General features: G+C 41.3%; 1 protein-coding gene across 3 annotated transcripts in view; it reads right to left on the bottom strand.

The window, feature by feature from the left end:
* CDS1 (CDP-diacylglycerol synthase 1) overlaps positions 1-20,325 on the bottom strand; it is a 68,541-nt gene extending 48,216 nt beyond the window's left edge. For 2 of the 3 annotated variants that reach the window (XM_079919188.1, XM_079919189.1), the window contains exon 1: positions 20,196-20,325. In XM_079919188.1, coding sequence (XP_079775314.1) covers positions 20,196-20,312 — 117 coding nt within the window. In that variant the 5' untranslated portion in view covers positions 20,313-20,325. Of the gene's footprint in view, positions 1-89; positions 155-20,195 lie in introns of all 3 variants that reach the window. The other variant, XM_079919190.1, reaches the window with a different exon arrangement.
* Positions 20,326-20,778: the final 453 nt, after the last annotated feature.

The following is a 20,778-nucleotide window of genomic DNA, read 5'->3' as shown; positions in this document are numbered from 1 at the left end:
CGCCTGATAAGGCTGCTCAGAACCCAAGAGTCTCCAATTTTTGAAGGGAACAGGCAGAGGGAAAAGAAAAATATCTCAATTTTACTCACAGAGGTGTAATTTACCAAATTGTTGCAAATCATAACCAACTTGAGGGGAAGTTTTTTTCCTATATCTGGAAAACACAGATCAAAGCCAGTAACATTTCAGACAAAACCCATAAAAATTATAACCATATTCACCAGTTCATTTAGTAACCAATCCTCTTGTTAACTTTTTATGAAACCATCAAGCTTTCCCTTAGGATTTTTTTTTTTAATTTCTTACCCAGTTTCCCAGTACAACCTGAGATTTATCAAAATACAAAATAATAACTGTCTACAAATCATAGACTTAAAAAGTCATGGTTAAACATTTGATCACAATGGGATTGACAAAAAGAAACTTAGTTATTGCTGTAACGTGCAACATTTTTAAATAACTAGAATTACGACTGATAACATTTTACAAGGACATACTAGATTTTTAGGAATGCCATGTAATTTAACATACTAATTAAATATTTCTCTCTGAGATGCCTCGGCCTTCTAAAGCATCTTAACGTTAGTTGGAGGTTGAAAGAACTTTTAGAATCTGTCACACAATACTTATTTCATTTAACCAAAGTGAAGAGACTTCAAAAGCAAATATAGATCGCTTAAAGGCAAAGAAACTCACGAGCTGTCGTCAAAAGCAGTATTCTAAGAAAACTTTGAAGGGAGAAACCGAATCTGAATCTGGTCTTGCTCTAGCCCACTCCCAACAAAATCCATCTACCTAACTAGATTTAATAATCCAATCTTAGAAAATCCTGACCGCGCACAATTCTCAAAACATGTGCTTTCTTATGGAGAATATCCCAGGGTGGCACCAAATACCTTTAGATTCCTAAATACCTTTAGTCTCCTCTCTGCCAAGGGAAGCCAACATTCACTAATTAATGTTTCAGTATCTTAATATTTTATTTGGAAATGATCTACCTATTCAATAAACTTCCATCATTTAACTTAACTCTAAATTATTAAGCTACCAAGCAGCTGAAAAGATTATTCTTAAGTACACATTCCTAAAACAATTATTCCTAAAGAGTTTTACCCAAAAGCTCTTATCTCACTTGCATTACTTAACATTGATAACTCTAAAGAAATGTCTATATTAATCAAACCAACAAGCTTAAGCCACCTTCAATAGCAAATATCAGTTCAGTACTGAATAATCCCCAGATCATGTGGTCCCAAAATTTATCTTGGCCATTTTCTACACATTTAGATTTAATTTGTAAGTGCTCAATTTTAAGTGAATTAAATAGAGCTCATTTACAAGTTAACTTTTACATAAAGACAACCAGAATCTCAGTTTTTCCACTTGATTTTAAAAAGGCTTCCCCCCTCTGCCCCCCATCTTTTTTTTTTTTTTTCTACAGATAGTCTAGATAAGATAAGTATTCCTGAGGGTCTGGGCACAGTGGTCTCTCGAAGTTTTGTAACAATACCCTGGGGGGCGGGGGGCGGTTACAAGATGGAACAGAACTCTGGTTACCCATAACAAGGCTTGTCCCAAAGGGAAAATCCCAACCAGCATTCTGCCACAGGCAAAGCCTGACACTACAGGGAAGGATTCCCTGGTATTGTCTCATGTGAGCCCTGTTATTTAGCAAAGACATCTCGACCAGTCAATATAAGTACTGACACACATACATACAAACAACAAACACGGTCCCACAAACAAAAGATCAGACAAGGTGTAGCCCAAAGATTCCATTTCCACTCCCAGACTGAGAACTCAAAATGGCTTGCAATGATTGGGTAGAATTTTCCCATCCTGTGCAAGCCTGAGTGGCTTACCCCAAAACAATATCCACAAAAACACAAACAACAGATAAACTACGGCCACACAGACAGAATATCAGAGGAGGTATAGTTTAAAAATTCCACTTCCATTCCCAGAGAAAGGCTTGCAAATAGATTGGGTCAGTTCTTGAACGAGAACAAACCCGGAGGTGGCTCTCAGGGAGCCCAGAGTGGCTAGCCCAGATGGAGTGGAGAGAATTCCCAGCCTTTCCATTCCTGTGACAAAACAATTCTACCTGAAGAATAGTATAATAATTTAGGCCACCATGCAAAGGCCACCTCTCCTCACTTTTAAGAATATACTTTGGCCAAACAGAATTACAATAGAACCTTATTCTTTTTAGTCATAGATTCATAGTTATAGGTCGACTAATCTGCCAACATTTTCCCGGGGGGCTATCAGATGGAATACAAGAAGAAGTGCTTCCCATGTTGAGTCAAATTAAACAGCCTCGCACACAAAATGGAAAGCAAAACCAGAATCCTTGCCGCCAAACAGAAGCCACACACACACAAAAAGAAACAAACAGCCCAAGGCTCAAACTGGCTTCCAACTCCCACTAACCCGGTGGCCTTGGATCTTCCTAATGGAAAAATCCCCAAACGGGAACCAGAGGTTCGCCAAACAGACCAAACCAAGTGGCCTCAGCATGCAAGCTGAGGGGGCTTACCAAAACACTGGCAGAGGTGTCGTAACATCCCAAACGCTACTTTTCTGCTTCCCCAAAACAATTCCTTGGAGTAGGAAGTCCAGGGCAGTGAGGGGGGAGGAAGAGAGGAATGTCCTCAAGGCAGAGATGGCCTTGGCAGCTGCTAGGGTGGTCCCTCTTCTGCCCTACTCCCGCCTTGGAGTTCCAGCTGCCAGGATGGCGGACAGGATAAACTGGGGCTTGGCCTTTCCAGGCAAGAGTCCCAGGCGATCTGGCCTCTAAAGGAATTCTCCAACCTTCTGCTCTCTTTAAAGAGGCTGGCATGGAGAAAACCTCGGAGCGTCCAATCAAGCCAAGGGACCCCCCCACCCCGACCTGGGACTGTCCCTAAGTCAGTCCCACGCTGCACACCAAAATTGAAGCCAAATCCGGCCTCTGTACCCCGACACCAAGTTAAATCTTGGAGACAGAGTTTTGGGTGAAGTAGAAAAGAATAGCTTTATTGCTTTGCCAGGCAAAGGGGGCCACAGCAGGCTAATGCCCTCAAAACCGTGTGTCCCAACTTGGAGAGGGTAGTGAGAAGTTTTACAGTAATGGGGTGTGATCAGCTTGTGGACATTCTTCTGATTGGTTGGTTGGCAGTGAGCTAAGTAGGAGTCAGCATCATCAACCTTCAGGTTCCAACTGGTCTGGGGTCTACATGCTTGTGGGAAGCATACCATCATTACTTGTTAGCACTTCCCACCTGGAGGGGATTTCAGTATCTGCAAAACAGCTCAAAGGTATGGTTGTGTGTATCCATTGATGGGGAACCAGGACCTTGCCCCAAGCCTGCACTATTGTGTCTCTTGACTGTTTCTCTCTTGTCTCACATCCCTTCCCTTCCCTAATTAACAACTGCTTGAATCTGCTCACTGGAACTCAGGGAAAGTCATGGAGGCTGAATGAAGGCTATTTCCTGTAATCAAAGAAATGGGGGACTCAGAAAGTCTTTGTGCCCAAGAGCCCCACAGGGCCCTGCTCTGTATCAATCGATAGATAGGTATAGATATGTAGATATATAGATATACACACATATATATATGTATGAATATATATATATATATACACACACACACATATATAGTTTTTTTAAGTGTTTAAACTTCCATCATTTTATTAGACCCTCAAGAGACAATCACGGCCAAGACGGTGGAGTACAAAAACCTTGAGCTCACCTCCTTTCATGGGCACACCAACTTTACAACTATTAACAGAACAACTACTGATGAGAGTGATAGAATCTACCAGAAAAGATCTTCTACAACTAAAGATCCAAAGAAGGAACCACAGGAGATGGGTAGGGGCAGTGTTGTGGTATAGTCAAGAGCCATACCACTAGGTGGGCAACCCACAAACAGAAGAATAATTACAATTGCAGAGGTTCTCCCCTAGGAGTGAAGGGTCTGAGCCCCACACATTAGGCTCCCCAGCCTGGGGGTTTTACACGGGGAAAACGAGCCCTCAGAACACTTGGCTTTGAAGGCCGGTGGACTTACTTTTGGGAGACCCAGAGGCTGTGGGAAATAGAAACTCCATTCTTAAAGAGTGCACAGAAAACTTCTCACACTCTGGGACCCAGGACAGAGGCACTAATTTGAAGGGAGCCTGGATCAGATCCATCTGCTAATGTTGGCAAGTCTCAAGTAGAGGCAGGAGACAACTGGAGTTTGCCCCAGGGAAACAGACACTGGTGGCAGCCATCTTGGGGAGCTCCTTCTACCATGTAGAAGTGTCCATCTAGAATTCTGATGCTGTCGAGTGATGCTGGATGCTGGCAAATGTCCATCTGGAATTCTCCTTCTAGCTTACTAGCCTTGGGACCCCGTCTGCCACCCCACCCCACCCCCACCCACCAGGCTACAGGCACCAGTACTGGGATACGTCAAGCCTAGTAAGTAGCTGAGCATGTTACTTGCAGCCCCTCTGAGCCCACAGCCACCCCTGGACACATCCCTGTCCACCAGAGGGCCCAGGACCTGGCGCCATACACCGGTGCCCAGGCACTAGACTCAGAACCCCCATGGCCCTACAGCCAGAGACCCTGGAACCCAGCTCCACACACCAGTGAGCAGGCACTGGCCCCCAAATGCTATGGGTTTAGGCCCTGCCCACCAGTGAGCCACCTCTAGCCTCAGGACAAGTCAGCCACACCCACCAGCAGGACAACACCAGCTCTGAGACACCCCTCAGCCAGTCACTCCTGGATCTGGCCCCACTAACCAGGGGGCTGACACAAGCTTCTGGACACCCTGGGTTCCACACCAGCTATGTCAGGAACCAGTCCCACCCAATAGCAGTCTGACACCAGTTCTGATGCCTAGGCCCCACAACCTCCCACCCCAGAATCTCGCTCTGCTCATCAGTGAGCCAGCACTAGCCCTGGGACCCCCTGGGGTTCTGCACCCAGTGACCTTGTGACCCAGCCCTGCCAAACAGCAGCTGGCAGCCTGTGCACATGGCAGGGTCCAGCAACCAACTGGACGAGGGGCCAGCCATGCCAACCAGACCACCCCCATTAGACAGCCCTCCATGAGAGAAGGTGCCATGCAGTCCACATAGGGGGCATGCTTATAGTATATAGCTCTGATGATCAGAGGGGAATGTGCTGATAGGACATCTCCTACAAAGAGCCACTTCTCCAAGGTCAAATGTGTCTACCAGATACACAGAAATAATAACAGCAAATTAGGCAAAATGAGGCAACAGAGGAACATGTTCCAAATGAAGAAACAAGATAAAACCCTGGAAGAAGGCTAAGTGAAGTGGAGATAGGCAATCTACCCAAGAAAGAGTTCAGGGTAATGATCATAAGACTATCAAAGAACTTGGAAGAAGAATGGATGAGTGAGAAGTTAGAAGTTCATAACAAAGAGTTAGAAGATATAAAGGAGAACCAAAAAGAGATGAAGAACACAATAACTGTAATGAAAAATACACTAGAAGGAATCAACAGTAGATTAAATGATACAAGGGAACAGATCAGTGAACTGGAAGACAGAATAGTGGATACCACTGAAGCTGAACAGAAAAAAGAAAAACAAACAAAAAGAAATGAGAACAGTTTAAGAGAGCTCCACTTCAACATCAGGCATACTAATATTTGCATCACAGAGGTCCCAGAAGGAGAAGAGAAATAGAAAGGGGCAGAGAACATATTGGCAGACATAATAGCTGAAAAGTTCCCTAACCTGGAATAGGAAGCAAACATACAGGTCCAGGAAGCACAGGGCATCCCATACAGGATCAACCCAAAGAGGAACACACCAAGACACATCATAATTAAAATGGCAAAAATTAAAGATAAAGAGAGAATATTAAAAGCAGCAAGGTAAAAATCAACAAGTTATATAAAAAGGAACTCCCATAAGTTTATCAACTGACTTTTCAGCACAAACTCTGCAGGCCAGAAGGGAGTGGCATGATATACTTAAAGTGTTGAAAGGGGAAAACCTAGCACCAGGAATACTCTACCTGGGAAGGCTTTCATTCAGATTTGATGAAGAGATGAAAAGTTTTGCAGACAAGCAAAAGCTAGAAGAGTTCAACACCACCAAATCATCTTTACAAGAAAAGTCACAAGGACTTCTCTAAGAGAAAAAGAAAAGGCCACAACTAGAAACATGAAAACTACAAAGGAAAAAGCTCATTGGTAAAGGCAAATATATAGTAAAGGTAGTAAATCAACTACATACAAAGCTAGTAGGAAGGCTAAAAGACAAAACTAGTAAAATCATCTATGTCTGTAATAAGGAGTCAAGGAATACACAAAACAAAAAGATGTAAAATATAATGTTGAAAACAGTCATTGTAAGGGTTGGTGAGAACAAATGCACTGTTGTTAAAATGTATTTGAAATTAAGAAATCCGCAACTTAAGACAATCATGTATGTATACAGATTGCTATGTATAAACCTGATGATAACTAGAAACCAAAAATCAAAAATAGACACACACAAAAAAAAGAGGAAATAATCCAAACATAACACTAAAGATAATCATCAAATCATAAGAGACAACAAAAGAAGAAAGGAACAAAAAAGAACTGCAAAAACAATTTAAAAAATGGCACCAAGAACATACATATCAATAACTACTTTCAATGTAAATGGACCAAATGCTCCAATCAAAAGTCACAAAGTGACAGAATGCATATAAAAACAAGGCCTGTATATATGCTGCCTATAAGAGACTCACTTCAGATCTAAAGACACACACAAGACTAAAAGTGAGGAGAGGGAAAAAGGTATTCCATGCAAATGGAAATCAAAAGAAAGCCAGGGAAGTAATAATTATATCAGACAAAAATAGACTTTAAGACAAAGACTGTTATAAGAGACAAAGAATATTACATAATGATATTATCAAGTGATCAATTCAAGAAGATATAACAATTGCAAATACATATGCACCCAACATAGGAACACCTAAATAAATAAGGCAAATATTAACAGACATAAAGGGAGAAATTGACAGTAACACAAAAATAGTAGGGGACCTTAACACCCCACTTATATTAATGGACAGATCATTCAGACAGAAAGTCAATAAGGAAACACTGGCCTTAAATGACACATTAAGCCAAATGAATTTAATAGATATATATAGAACATACCATCCAAAAGCAGCAGAATACACATTCTTTTCAAGTGCACGTAGAATACATTCTCTAGGATAGATCACAAGCTGCACGTGTTAGGGCACAAAACAAGCCTTGATAAATTTAAGGAAACTGAAATCATATCAAGCATCATTTCTGACTACAACACTATTTCAATTACAAGAAAAAAATGCAAAAAACCACAAACACGTGGCTAAACACAAAAGGCTAAACAATATGCTACTAAACAACCAATGGCTCACTGAAGAAATCAATGCAGCCAAAAATAAATAAATAAATAAATAAATTTATTTGAAAAAAACTCCAACAAAAATGTCCAGGACCAGATGGCTTCACAAGTGAATTCTAACCAAACATTTAGGGAAGAGTTACCATCTATTTTTCTCAAACTATTCCAAAAATTTGCAGAAGAAGGAATGCTTCCAAACTCATTCTATGGTACCAGCATCACCCTGATACCAAATCCAGAGAAAGATATCACAAAAAATGAAAATTACAGGTCAATATCACTGATAAACATAGATGCAGAAATCCTCAACAAAATATTAGCAAACTGAATCCAACAATATATTTAAAAGATCATACACCATGATCAAGTGGGATCTGTCTCAGATGCAAGGATTTTTCAATATCCACAAATCAATCAACATGATACAACAACAAATTAATAGACTGAATAATAAAAATCATATGATTGTCTCAATAGATGCAGAAAAAGTTTTTGACAAAAATTTTTATGTAAAACACCCATTTATGACAAAAACTGTCAACAAAGTAAGTATACAGGGAGCATACCTCAACATAATACAGGCCATATATGATAAGCCCACAGCTAACATCATACCTAACAGTGAAAAGCTGAAAGCGTTTCCTCTAAGATCAGGAACAGGGTGAGGATGCCCACTCTTGCCACTTTTATTCAACACAGTATTGGAAGTCCTAGCCATAGCAATCAAACAAGAAAAAGAAATAAAAGGAATCCAAACTGGAAAGGAAGAAGTAAAACTGTTACTGTTTGCAGTTGACATATTATACACAGAAAACCCTAAGGATGCCACTAAAAAACTACTAGGGCTCATCAATGATGATAAAGTTGGAGAATACAAAATTAATATACAAAAACCTATTGCATTTCTGTACACTAACAGTGAACTACCAGAAAGAGAAATTGAGGAAACTATCCCATTTACAATCACATCAAAAAGAATAAAATACCTAGGAATAAACTTTCCTAAGGAAATAAAAGACCTGTACTCAGGAAACCATAAGACACTGATGAAAGAAATTGAAGATGACACAAACAGATGGAAAGATATACCATGTTCATGAATTTGGAAGACTAATATTGTTAAAATGACCATACTACCCAAGGCAATCTACAGATTCAATGCAATCCCTAACAAAATACCAATGGCATTTTTCACAAAAGTAGAACAAATAATTTTAAAATTTGTATGGAATCACAAAAGACCCCAAATAGTCAAAACAATCTTGAGAAAGAAGAATGGAGCTGGAAGCATCACATTCCCTGACTTCATACTATACTACAAAGCCACAGTCATCAAAACAGTATAGTACTGGCACAAGAACAGACACATAGATCAATGGAACAGAATAGAGAGCCTAGAAGTAAACCCAGGCACTTATGGTCAATTAATCTATGACAAAGGAGGCAAGAATATACAATGGAGAAAAAACAGTCTCTTCAATAACTGGTGCTGGAAACTGGGCAGCTACATGTGAAAGAGTGCAATTATAACGTTTTCTCATACCATATACAAAAATAAACTCAAAATGGATTAAAGACCTAAATGTAAGACTGGAAATCATAAAAATCCTATAAGAAAACACTGGCAGAACACTCTTTGACATAAATTGTAGCAGTATTTTTTTGGATCAGTTTCCTAAAGCAAGGAAATAAAAGCAAAAATAAATAAATGAGACCTAATTAAACTTAAAGACTTTTGCACAGCAGTGAAAACCATCAACAAAACAAAAAGACAACCTACTGAATGAGAGAAAATATATGCAAATGTTGTGACTGATAAGGGATTAATATCCAAAATATATAAACAGCTCATACAACTCAATATCAAAAAATCTAAACAACTCAATCAAAAAATAGGCAGAAGACTTGTATAGACATTTTTCCAAAGAAGAGATAGGAATGGCCAAAAGGCACATGAAAAGGTGCTCAACATTACTAATTATCATAGAAATGCAAATCAAAACCACAATGATATATCATCTCACACCTGTCAGAATGACTATCGTCAAAAAGACCACAAATAACAAATGTTGTCAAGGATATGGAGAAAAAGGAACTCTGTGCACTGTTGGTGGGATTGTAAATCGGTATAGGCACTGTGGAAACAGTACAGAGGTTTCTGAAAAAACTAAAAATAGAACTACCATATGATCCAGCAATTCCACTTCTGGGTATATATCTGAAAAAATCAAAAACACTAATTAAAAAAGATACATGCACCCCAATGTTCAAAGCAGCATTATTTACAATAGCCAACATATGGAAGCAAGCTAGGTGTCATCAACCAATGAATGGATAAAGAAGATGTGGTGTATATATATATATACAATGGAATGCTACTCAACCATAAAAAGAATAAATTTTGCCATTTGTAACAACGTGGATGGACCTGGAGTGTATTATGCTTAGTGAAATAAGTCAAACAGAGAAAGACAAACAGTGCATCTTATCAATTACCTGCGGACTCTAAAACAAACAAACAAAAACAAAACAAAACAAAAAACATGAAGCTAACAAAACAGAAACAGACTCACAGATATAGAGAACAGACTACTGGTTACCAGGGGGGAGAGGGAAGGGGAGACAGGCGTGATAGGGGTAGGGGATAAAAGGTACCAATTACTGTGTATAAAGTAAATAACTACAAGGATATAAGGTACAGAAAAAAAATATATTTTTTCAAAAAAGGAGACAATCCTAATGAAACAGGTCAAACAGACACTATCATTGCTGTTTTACTTATAGGTAAACTGTGATCAAAAGCATTTGCTCTGGTGGTGTGATTTTTTATAAAGTTATTTAAAACCCAAACTGACTTCTAAGAGTGCATGGACAAGAACTATGTGTGTATGCTGGGGCCGTTACACACAGATGGTCACTGTAGAACCTCCAGGGATAGAGTGGCTAAGGAATTTTAAGAAAAGAGTTGCCTCATGCTCAGTTTTGAAGTTGTTCATTCTGCTGTAAGGAACAGCCTCCACTCCTATGTCCTCCCGTCTCCTATACCCACCCCTAGCAGCAACCTTCATTAAAGAGTGCTACACACACAAATGCTTTGGGAGAGTGGTTTACTGAGGGGGGAATTGGGGGAAGGGGACTGAACTGGGTCAGAGGGAAGAGAATATTCACAGGAGGTGAATACAGGCAGAAGGAGCATTGAGCAGAATCTTGGGCCAGAAGTGATACTAGGAATGAAAGCGCCTAGGGATTCAAAACGTTTAGGAATCTCAAACCGAACTCAGGCTTTATTAGCACCAAGGTTTTGGCAAATTTCATCACCCCTTCTAACTGATCCTTTATCCATAAAATGGAAACATTTAATATAATGCCAAGGACTCAGTTAAGTCAATGAAATAGTAAGCTATTATTACTATCGAATCCAATTCCTCATTAAGTGGCTTAACAAATAAAATGTTAGCCTTGAGGCTGTATTATCAGTTTTCATAAAGCAATAATAAACTTTTGTTTACTAACTACAACTTTCTTACTAAACAATTATAAAATTAAATGTGACATTATACCAAAAATGACAAATGAAACAAATGTCACATTTCCACTGTGACACTGAGTCAGTTGGCCCCACAGCAACTTAAACAAAGAGAGATGTTGACTAGTAAACCACCAGACAGGACATCTCCTGAAAACATCAGGGAACCTGCTGTTAGTCGGATGTGCCAGCAGGTTTTTGACATCTAGAATGATGGAACACATCACATTTTTTTCTATGCTTTGCTCTCTTTTTTTTCACCTTCAGTAACCCAGAGCGTTGCAGACTTAGTGTGAGTGGTAGTCGAGACAGTGACTAATGGAAATGGCTCCATAAGGGCACATGACCAGGTTGCAGAAAGAGCACCAGACTAGGAGTCAGGAGTTGCAAGTACAGTGATCACTCAGTACCTGGTGGGAGTAGGGGAAGGGGGGTGGGGAATAGTTCCTGGACACCCTCAGATACAAAAATCAGAGAATATAACCTACACAATCCTCTCATACACTTTAAATCATCTCTAGATTACTTATAAAACCCAATACAATGTAAATAGTTGTAAGTACAATGTAAACAGTTGTGAGTATGCAGAAAATTCAAGTTTTGCTTGTTGGAACCGTCTAGGATTTTTTTTTTTTTTTTCAAATATCTTGATCCACAGTTGGTTGAATCCACAGATTTGCAACCCACGGATATGAGGGCTGACAGTACTGATTCCACCTCTAACTAGCACTATGACAAAAGGCAAAACACTTAACCCTAAAGAAACTCAGCCCTTGGTTTCCTTAAAAAATAAAGCCATTGGACTTTCAGCACACCACCTCAAAGTCCACTTGGCAATAATGGTGATGTGCCACAACCCTCCCCAGTAGTTCATAAGCTTTGTGAGAAGAAGAAATACTATTGGCCTCACTTTTGACTCACAAGAGGCTGGCAGACGACCTTGCGCAGTGGCTGGCATTTATTAGGCACTATGTAAATATGTGTTGAATGAACTGAGTCTGTCAGCTCATGCTAACATTTAAGATTAAAATAGTTCTCAACTGTTCTTGCTAGGTGAGTAATTTTGGCCAAGTCACCTTGCTTGGGAGCTCAGTAGCACTTACATAAAATGAGGGCTTCTGACTATGAAAGACTACTCTTTTCCAAATGTAAAATGATAATGAAAATATTTCTGGTAAATGGTGGATGAAAGTTGAAAAAATTAAATTTTCTTTATTACCCTGTAAATCTAATTCCTACAGTGAAATGTACTTAGAAAATAAGAGCAAAAGTACTTTACAAATATTGATTTATTTATACCTCACATTACCTTACAGATAAGTAATCACATCCTTTTTGTAACTGAAAAAATTTAGGCTCAGAAAGGTTAAGTAAAGTGTCCAAGTTTACACAGCTCTAAGCAATGTAGCCAGGATGCAGAAAGGAAATTAAAATGACAATTTTCCTCCAAAGTGATCTACAAATTCAATGCAACCGCAATCATCTCATTAGGCTTTTTTTGTGTGTGGAAATGTACAGACTGATTCTAAAATTTATACGAAAATGCAAAGGACCTAGAAGAGCGAAAACCACCTGGGGAAAAGAACTAAAACTGAAGGACTTACACTACCTGTTTTCAAAAGTTATTATAAAGTTGTTACTGCGGTACTGGCATAAAAGAAAAAAAAATGTCAATGGAACAGAAGACAGAGTCCAGAAATAAATCCACATTTCTATGGCCAACTGATTTCAACAAAGTTGAAAGGTAAATTCAATACATGATGCTGGAATAATTAAATATCCATATGTGAAAGGAAGGAAGGAAGAAGAAAAAACTTTGATCTGTACTTCACACCATTTACAAAAATTAATTCAAAACAAATCATAGACATTTACATAAAGATATAAAAATTCCATAAAATCTTTGGGACCTAGGGTTAGGCAAAGATTTCTTAAATATGACAAGTATGATTTATATAAGAAAAACTGATAAATAAAAGTACTTCAAAATTAAAATTTTCTGCTTTTCAAAAGAAAGTGTTGGGCTTCCCTGGTGGCACAGTGGTTAAGAATCCACCTGCCAACACGGGGGACACGGGTTCAAGCCCTGGTCCGGGAAGATCCCACATGCTGCAGACCAACTAGGCCCGTGTGCCACAACTACTGAGCCTGTGCTCTAGAGCCCGCAAGCCACAACTATTGAAGCCTGCACGCCTAGAGCCCGTGCTCCACAACAAGGGAAGCCACCGCAATGAGAAGCCCGTGCACTGCAACGAAGAGTAGCCCCCCGCTCTCTGCAACTAGAGAAAGCCCGCATGCAGCAATGAAGACCCAACACAGCCAAAAATAAGTAAATAAAATTTTAAAAATAAATAAATAGTAAATCCTAGAAGATTTCCAAAATCATTATTAAAAAAAAAAAGACAGTGTTAAGAGAATGAAAAAACAGCTATAGACTGGGAAAAGATATTTGCAAATCACATGTCAAATAAAGGTCTTGTGTCCAGAACACATAAAGAATTCTCAAAATTCAATAAGGAAACAATCAACTCAATTAAAATACATGGGCAAAATATTTGAACAGACATCTCACCAAAGGCAATACACAGATGGCAAATTAGCATATGAAGAAATGTTCAACATCTTAGTTACTAGGGAAATGCAAATCAAAACCGCAGTAAGATACTATGACACATCTTCTAGCATAGCTAAAATTTAAAACTGAACATACCAAGTCTCAGAGAAGATGTGTTGAAACTGGACCTCTCACACACTGCTGGTGGAAGTGTGAAATGGTACAACCACTTTGGAAAGCAGTTTGGCAGTTTCTTAAAAAGTTAAGTAATACATCCACCCTATGACATAGTCATTTCATTCCTAGGTATCTGCCCCAAATAAATGAAAGTATATATCCACACAAAGACTGTACACAATGTTCATGGCAGCTATATTTGTAATAGCTCCAAACTGGAAACAACTCAAATGTTGAAAAAAACGAATTGGGCTACATCCATACAGTGGAATACTACTCGGCAACAAAAATGAACTATTGAAGTATGCAACAATATGGATGAATTTCAAAATTATGCTCAGTAAAAAGAAGCCAGACATGGACTTACCTGGTGGGGCAGTGGTTAAGAATCCGCCTGCCAACGCGGGGGACACAGGTTCGAGCCCTGGTCCGGGAAGATCCCACATGCCACGGAGCAGCAAAGCCCGTGCACCACAACTACTGAGCCTGTGCTCTAGAGCTCACGAGTCACAACTACTGAGCCCACAAGCCACAACTACTGAAGCCCATGCGCCTAGAGCTCGTGCTCCGCAACAAGAGAAGCCACCGCAATGAGAAGCCCCCACACTGCAATGAAGAGTAGCCCCTGCTCACTGCAACTAGAGAAAGCCTGCGCACAGCAATGAAGACCCAATGCAGCCAAAAAATAAATTAAAAATAAACAAATAAAAGAAGCCAGACAAAATGTACATATAGTACGTATATGTAAACATACATATGCATATGTGTATATGCATACACGTATGTTTAGAATTCCACTTATATAACATTCTAGAAAATACATACTCATCTATAGTGCCAAAAAGCAGATCAGTGGTTATCAAGGTGTAGAAGGGGAATTACAGAAGGGCAGGAGCAGACTTTTAGTGGTGACAGGGTTTGTTCATCATCTTTACTGCAGTGATGAACTCATCAGTGTTGCACATGTCCAACTGCACAGTGTAAGTATGGTCACTTTAGTGTTTGTCACTTGTAGCTATGGTGACTCCTGAAGAGTGCGCAGGAGCCAGCGGACAAGGAAAGAGGACTGAGGTGCTTCTCAATACTGGAGAATGGAAAGCAGGAAGAACAAGGGCATGGGATTCCAGACCATTCAAGATGATGGCTCCAAAGTCTCTAAACTAATGAAGGTAAGCAGCAGTTTAGAATGAAACAAAGGATAACGTACTAAATCAATCACAATTTCCACCCCTTTTACACCTGGTCCCATAAAAAGTGAGTCAATCAGGGTCAGCTTCTCCACTCTAGGTCCCTTGAGGTTCACACTGATCCCATGCTGTACCTAGTACAGCATTAAAATTGCAAACAAGCGAAAGGAAACCCTCAAATGACACAGAGCTCTGTGCCTAAAAGGAGGGGGCCTTTTAAAAATCTTGAAGCTAAACAGGTCTTACTTGAAAGAATGGTAGGTTATACTACTCATTTCAGCATTTTCTCTCAGTCTCTTCATTGTTTCCATGTATTTTAAAGATGTGAGAAAGAAACTACATGCCTTCACCCCACAAAGCTTACTGCCTCCATGAACATGACTTTAGAATCCAATCATCTTCATTACCATAGCTTTACTATTCCCAGATGCTTGCTCTGGAGCTAACTGTTCATCACAAGAACTTCTGAAAAACATCAATCCTTTAATAGGAAGCACCAACGAACAAGTTTCCTCCTAAAACTCTTTGATCCCTTGCCTCAAAGTCCTTGCCTGGCAATTGCCACCAATCCCAAACTGTTACATTGTGATCCTTACCCAGTCCTGATCAAGACCCTGCATTGAAAGACCTGCCTTAAACCAAACTTCCAATTCTCAATAAAATCCAACCTTGCCTTTCCCCCTCCAAGCTCTGCCAAAGCTTAGTATTGAGGTGGTGTTTTTCCTCACCACAGGAAGCAATAAACTCAACTTTGTCTTATCAGCTGGTGGGTTGGTGATATCTGGGGAGCCAGCATTCAAAAACTGTTGTTAAATAAAATGAATATGCTGCAAATGACAACATGGAAACTTATTTGGGTGATAACAGTGACTAACAATTGATGAACAATTGGGGAATACCAACTTACATTTTATTCTGGACATCTAGATCTACATATTCATATTTTATTAATGGCCTATATTTAGATGGAAAAAATATAGAAAATGTTTAGTACACCTTCAAGTGACACCAAGACAACTCACAGTGAAGTGTACCAAAGTGAAGAATTTATGGAAATACAAGTTCCAAAATTAAAAATTTATTTTTTAAATATTAGAATATTTTTGAAAGAAACTACACCCATCTCAAATGAGGAAGGACAGAAGTTAATTGACCTCCAGACTGTTTCACCCTCAACTTCGCAAACCCAAATCTGTATCAGAGTAGCATCCCCACATATGAGTACATGGGGTCCTCGTCTGACCAGTGCACTATTCCACCTGTGCTCCCTGTACTGGCCACGATTCCCTGTGCACCCCCTTCTCTCCCACTTCCGGTCCAGTCAGTTAGGTCTTAGCTTCACTTCAATTGCTCAATCTCTCTCAATCCATCCAGGGCTTCAACAGCCCTCTTTGAGCTTCCGTCCACTTTCTTGCCTACCCTAACTGTGTTCAATCCTGGCCCCCCTGGCTCACTCACTCCTCTCTGGCATCCTTGTCCTGGCATTCCCGACCACAATCACTCCCAGTGCCTTTCTTATTCTCAGTTATTAAATGGGAAATATTCCTAACCCATATAGCTGAGGAACAAAAAAAGAAAGATGTGAAATTACTGTTTTCTCTAAATCACTCTACAAGCATCAACTATTATGACTACTACTGCTACTGAGTTAAGAACCATGCTAATTCAATACGTAACAAATTTGTGTTATTTTACTTCAACTGAAGCTTCACTGAGTTTGATAATTCTGCCAGTTGCCTCTTGGTCATCTTACATCACACTCTCTAAAATGACATTCCAAAGGTGTCCCAGTCAGAGATGAGCTCTAGTTCCAGCTCTGCTACCCATTTAAGGTCATTTCGGGCAATAACAAACACAGTCTAGGGCAAGTTTATTATTTAAAAATACACACACACACACACATATATATACACACTCACACACATATATATGTATATATGTATGGTTGAACTAAATTGTTTCTAAGATCTCTTGAAGCTCTGTGTTTCTCAGACCCTACTTTACTGGGAAAATTTAAAGCATCAAACACTGATCTCTCCTCTTCTGCTTTTCAAAATGTTTCTGTATCTAACCTCGATTCCTTCTTTCCTTTCCTTGAATACTCCAACCACCTGTACTCTCCACACCATGTCTACTTTCTTTTTCCTAGGGACTGCCCACCCTCATATCAGCATCTGCACTCCCACTTCTTTCCTCCTTCCTTCCTTCCTTCCTTCCTCCTTTCTTCCTCCCTCTCTCCCTCCCTTCCTCTCTTTCTTTCTCCCTCCCTCCCTCTCTCTCTTTCTTTCTTTCTTTATCTTTGGCTGCGTTGGGTCTTCTTTGCTGCACACGGGCCTTCTCTAGTTGAGGTGCACGAGCTTCTCATTGCGGTAGCTTGCCTATGTTGTGGGGCACAGGCTCTAGACACGTGGGCTTCAGTAGTTGCAGCATGCAGGCTTCAGTAGTTGTGGCTTGCAGGCTCTAGAGCACAGGCTCAGTAGTTGTGGCGCGCGGGCTTAGATGCTCTGGGGCATGTGGGTTCTTCCCGGACCAGGGCTTGAACCCGTATCCCCTGCATCGGCAGGCGGATTCTTAACCACTGCACCACCAGAAGTCCACTGACTTCTTTATATGAATACCTATCTTCCCTTCTTTGAAAAAGGATATTTTCACTTGATCCTCCAAGTCCTCTCTAGCTGCTATCCTGTACTCCCTTCCACCGGCACTTCCTACAATTACTACCAATATTTTACATCTCACATTCCTCGGCCTAAAACGTGGCTTCTCTTAAGATCTTTTGCTGGGACTTCCCTGATGGCACAGTGGTTAAGAATCCGTCTGCCAATGCAGGGGACACGGGTTCGAGCCCTGGTCCGGGAAGACCCCACATGCCACAGAGCAACTAAGCCCGTGTACCACAACTACTGAGCCCGTGTGCTGCAACTACTGAAGCCCACGCGCCTAGAGCCCGTGCTCTGCAACAAAAGAAGCCACTGCAATGAGAACCTCGTGCACCACAACGAAGAGTAGCCCCCACTTGCCGCAACTAGAGAAAGCCTGTGCACAGCAACGAAGACCCAATGCAGCCATAAATAAAAATAAAGAAAGAAATTGAGAGGGAAATTAAATGAATGAGTATTATAAAAATATAAAAGATCTTTTGCTAAATTCCATGTTCTCTGCCCCTTCCTCATTTCTAAATACTAGTGAGAATATCCTCTAAGCAATTCTCTGGACCACAGAACTTTCTCTCAGTATGTCTCCAGGTCCTAAACAATGAGAAGGTCATGTTAATAATGCCGTTATAAGAAAAGACTACAAAATGGCACAGGAGTATACCATAACAGCAGAATATAACACACTTCCTGCACTTCTTTCATTAATTCCATAAGAGTTTTGCCTTTACTGCAACTTGAATGGAGAAGGCACTTAAAAGAATTTCAATGGACCAAATATTAACCAGCCTCCGATGTGCAAACTGATTTTATAATGGTCCTTGACCTGGAAATACAGGTGCATTCAAATATACACCCTGATAAGAAAGGACATACAGAGGATAGAGTTCAGTGACACAAAGCTTGCCAAGTCAAAAGTTCCTTGCAATAAACTCTAAAAGTATGCACTATTTTAGATATGGTTTAGAAAATGCTCATCCTTGTCTAAGAAATCTTAACAGAACAGGTTACACATGGCAACACCTACTCTCAGGAAAAAAATCCCGCTGGGTATGTATTAATGAAAACCAATAGTGTGGCATCTATAAATAAATAAATAAATATGCAGTGAGGTAACCCACTCACAGATAGCTAGAGACAACAGTTCTAATGAGTCAAATCAAACCAGAGAAGTAGTTTCCATTTTAAATATATTAGGGTGTTAAGAAACTAATTAATTCAAAAGTTATTTTATGGATGGCTTCCTTGAACATGTTTTTTCTTATTAAAAGCTTGTTCCAGTTAAGGAAGTGAACATGGGGAAGCTGGTATTTCCTTGATTCTAAACTGTATCAGTGCTAAAACAAAACAAACCCCAACCTAATTAATTCTATTTTTGTTCTAGTTTCCAAGGCAGTTTTCACAAAAACTATTCTTTGCCCACTCTTTTTAGCTTTGTAACATCAACCTTCAGAAGCTAGAAACTGTTACACTTTGTATAATTCCTTGATACATATGTTCTATCACAGACTCATTGTATTCCACCTGCCTATCAAGGGTAGGGGGAAAAATAGGATCTGTCTTCCCATTGATTCTAAAGTTTCATGCCTAAAATCACTGTTAAATTTATTATTTCATGATATTGTGGGATATGTTCCTGCCAGAGCTTTATAAGGGGTGACCTCAAGTTCATCAACAGCAAGTTCCAGGTGGAACCTCCCCCAAATCAGAACTTCTGAGTTCTGATGAGTGAGTGAGTCTCAGCAACAGTGCAAACCAGAAAAAAGGGAATCAGGAAACAGTTTCTAGTTCCAAAAGGCCACCGACTTGACCTTGAGCAATCTACTTCACTTCTGTAATTCAAACTGCAATACCTGCTTCCAAAAAAGAATGCTTCTAGGAATAGCTTAAGTGCTTTGAGTTTCTAAGATAAAATGGAATTTTATAAACAGAAGATTTCATAAAACAATCTATTGCCTGGCCCAATTTCCTAAACTTATTACCAAATAAGCTGCACTTTGACTTTCTTCTACCTTTAAAAAGAATAGTGGCATTACATCTGCTTACAAAGGCAATCTACAGAAATGGGAATTTTAAAAGTCCTCATGAATTAACGTGTCAGGTAAAATGAAATCTACTGCTGCACTGTCGGCCGTGGAGGGTCACAACTGGGTCACGTGTAGGAGCCTCTCAAACGTCCAAAATCTATTATACTGAAAAAGGATAGAGGAAACGAAAGTGCTGATGGGGGAGCGCGAGAAGCCAAGCCTCCAGCGTCAGGATCCAATGACATGTTAGAAGCGAAGGTGCATGACTTAAGTTTAGTTCTTACTAACTGTGTTCCTCTCCCGAGAAGAGGTGTGAAGTGGCAGCTACTAGAAAGCTGCAGCTCTCAGGGTGGCAGGCTCCATCCCGATTCTAGCGTCGGCCCCAGATCCCGGGAAGGGCGACTGGAATGGGCAGAAACTAAATTAGAGTCAAGTTGAATTATCCAGCTACCCTGGCAGCGGTCGAGGTCATACTGGGAAACGCACCATCGCTAGGGTCCGGGTCCCACTTGAGGGAGAAGGAAACAAAGCCAGGCCGGGAGGGCGGCGCAGCCCGCAACTTCACCTGACATTCAGTGGGGCCCCACCCTCCCTCCCAGGTGTCCCGGCCCCAGCCAGGACCCAGCCGGGGCGCGGGTGTGCGCCTCTCGCGGCTCTACTTACTTTGTCACTGGTGCTCTCGGTTTCGTGGTCGCCGCCGGCCGCCTCTCCCTCGCGGGGTGGCGGCGCCACCGCTCCCACGGGGCCGGGGCAGCCTCCCCGGTGCCTGAGCTCCCACATGTCCCGCTCCCGCGCGGCCGTGGCGCTCTCCTCCAGCGTCCCGAAACCCGAGCTGCACGCGCGGACTCGCCGGCTGGCCGCCCTGCCACCCCGCAGCTACACACCCGACGTCCCGCAAAGCCACGGCCACTAACACGCCCCCACCGTGGAGGCGCCGCCGCCGCCTCCTGCCGCGCCGGGTCACCCCCAAAACGGCATCAACGAGCGAGCGCTCGAGGCCGCCCCCTGCGAGCGCGGGGCCGGTAGAGAGAAGAGGGGCGGGAGCCGGGGGCGAGCTCGGAGTGCGGGGCAGGCTCGGGGCGCCCGGCCCGAGCGGAGAAGGTGGGGGCGCGGCGGAGCGCGGCCGCTGGTTGCCAGGTGCGCGTCCCCACGCAGAGGCCCAGGTGGGAGGAGAAGAAAGGACGGGGAGGGAAGGAGGAAGCGTGACCCGTTTTAGCGCTTCACCGGGCTCCGGCCGCCCGGGCCC

This window comes from Stenella coeruleoalba, assembly GCF_951394435.1.
Source record: "Stenella coeruleoalba genome assembly, chromosome: 4".
Taxonomy (NCBI): domain Eukaryota; kingdom Metazoa; phylum Chordata; class Mammalia; order Artiodactyla; family Delphinidae; genus Stenella; species Stenella coeruleoalba.
The sequence above is the reverse complement of the archived record's forward strand: the minus strand, read 5'-3'. Positions and strand labels throughout refer to the sequence as shown.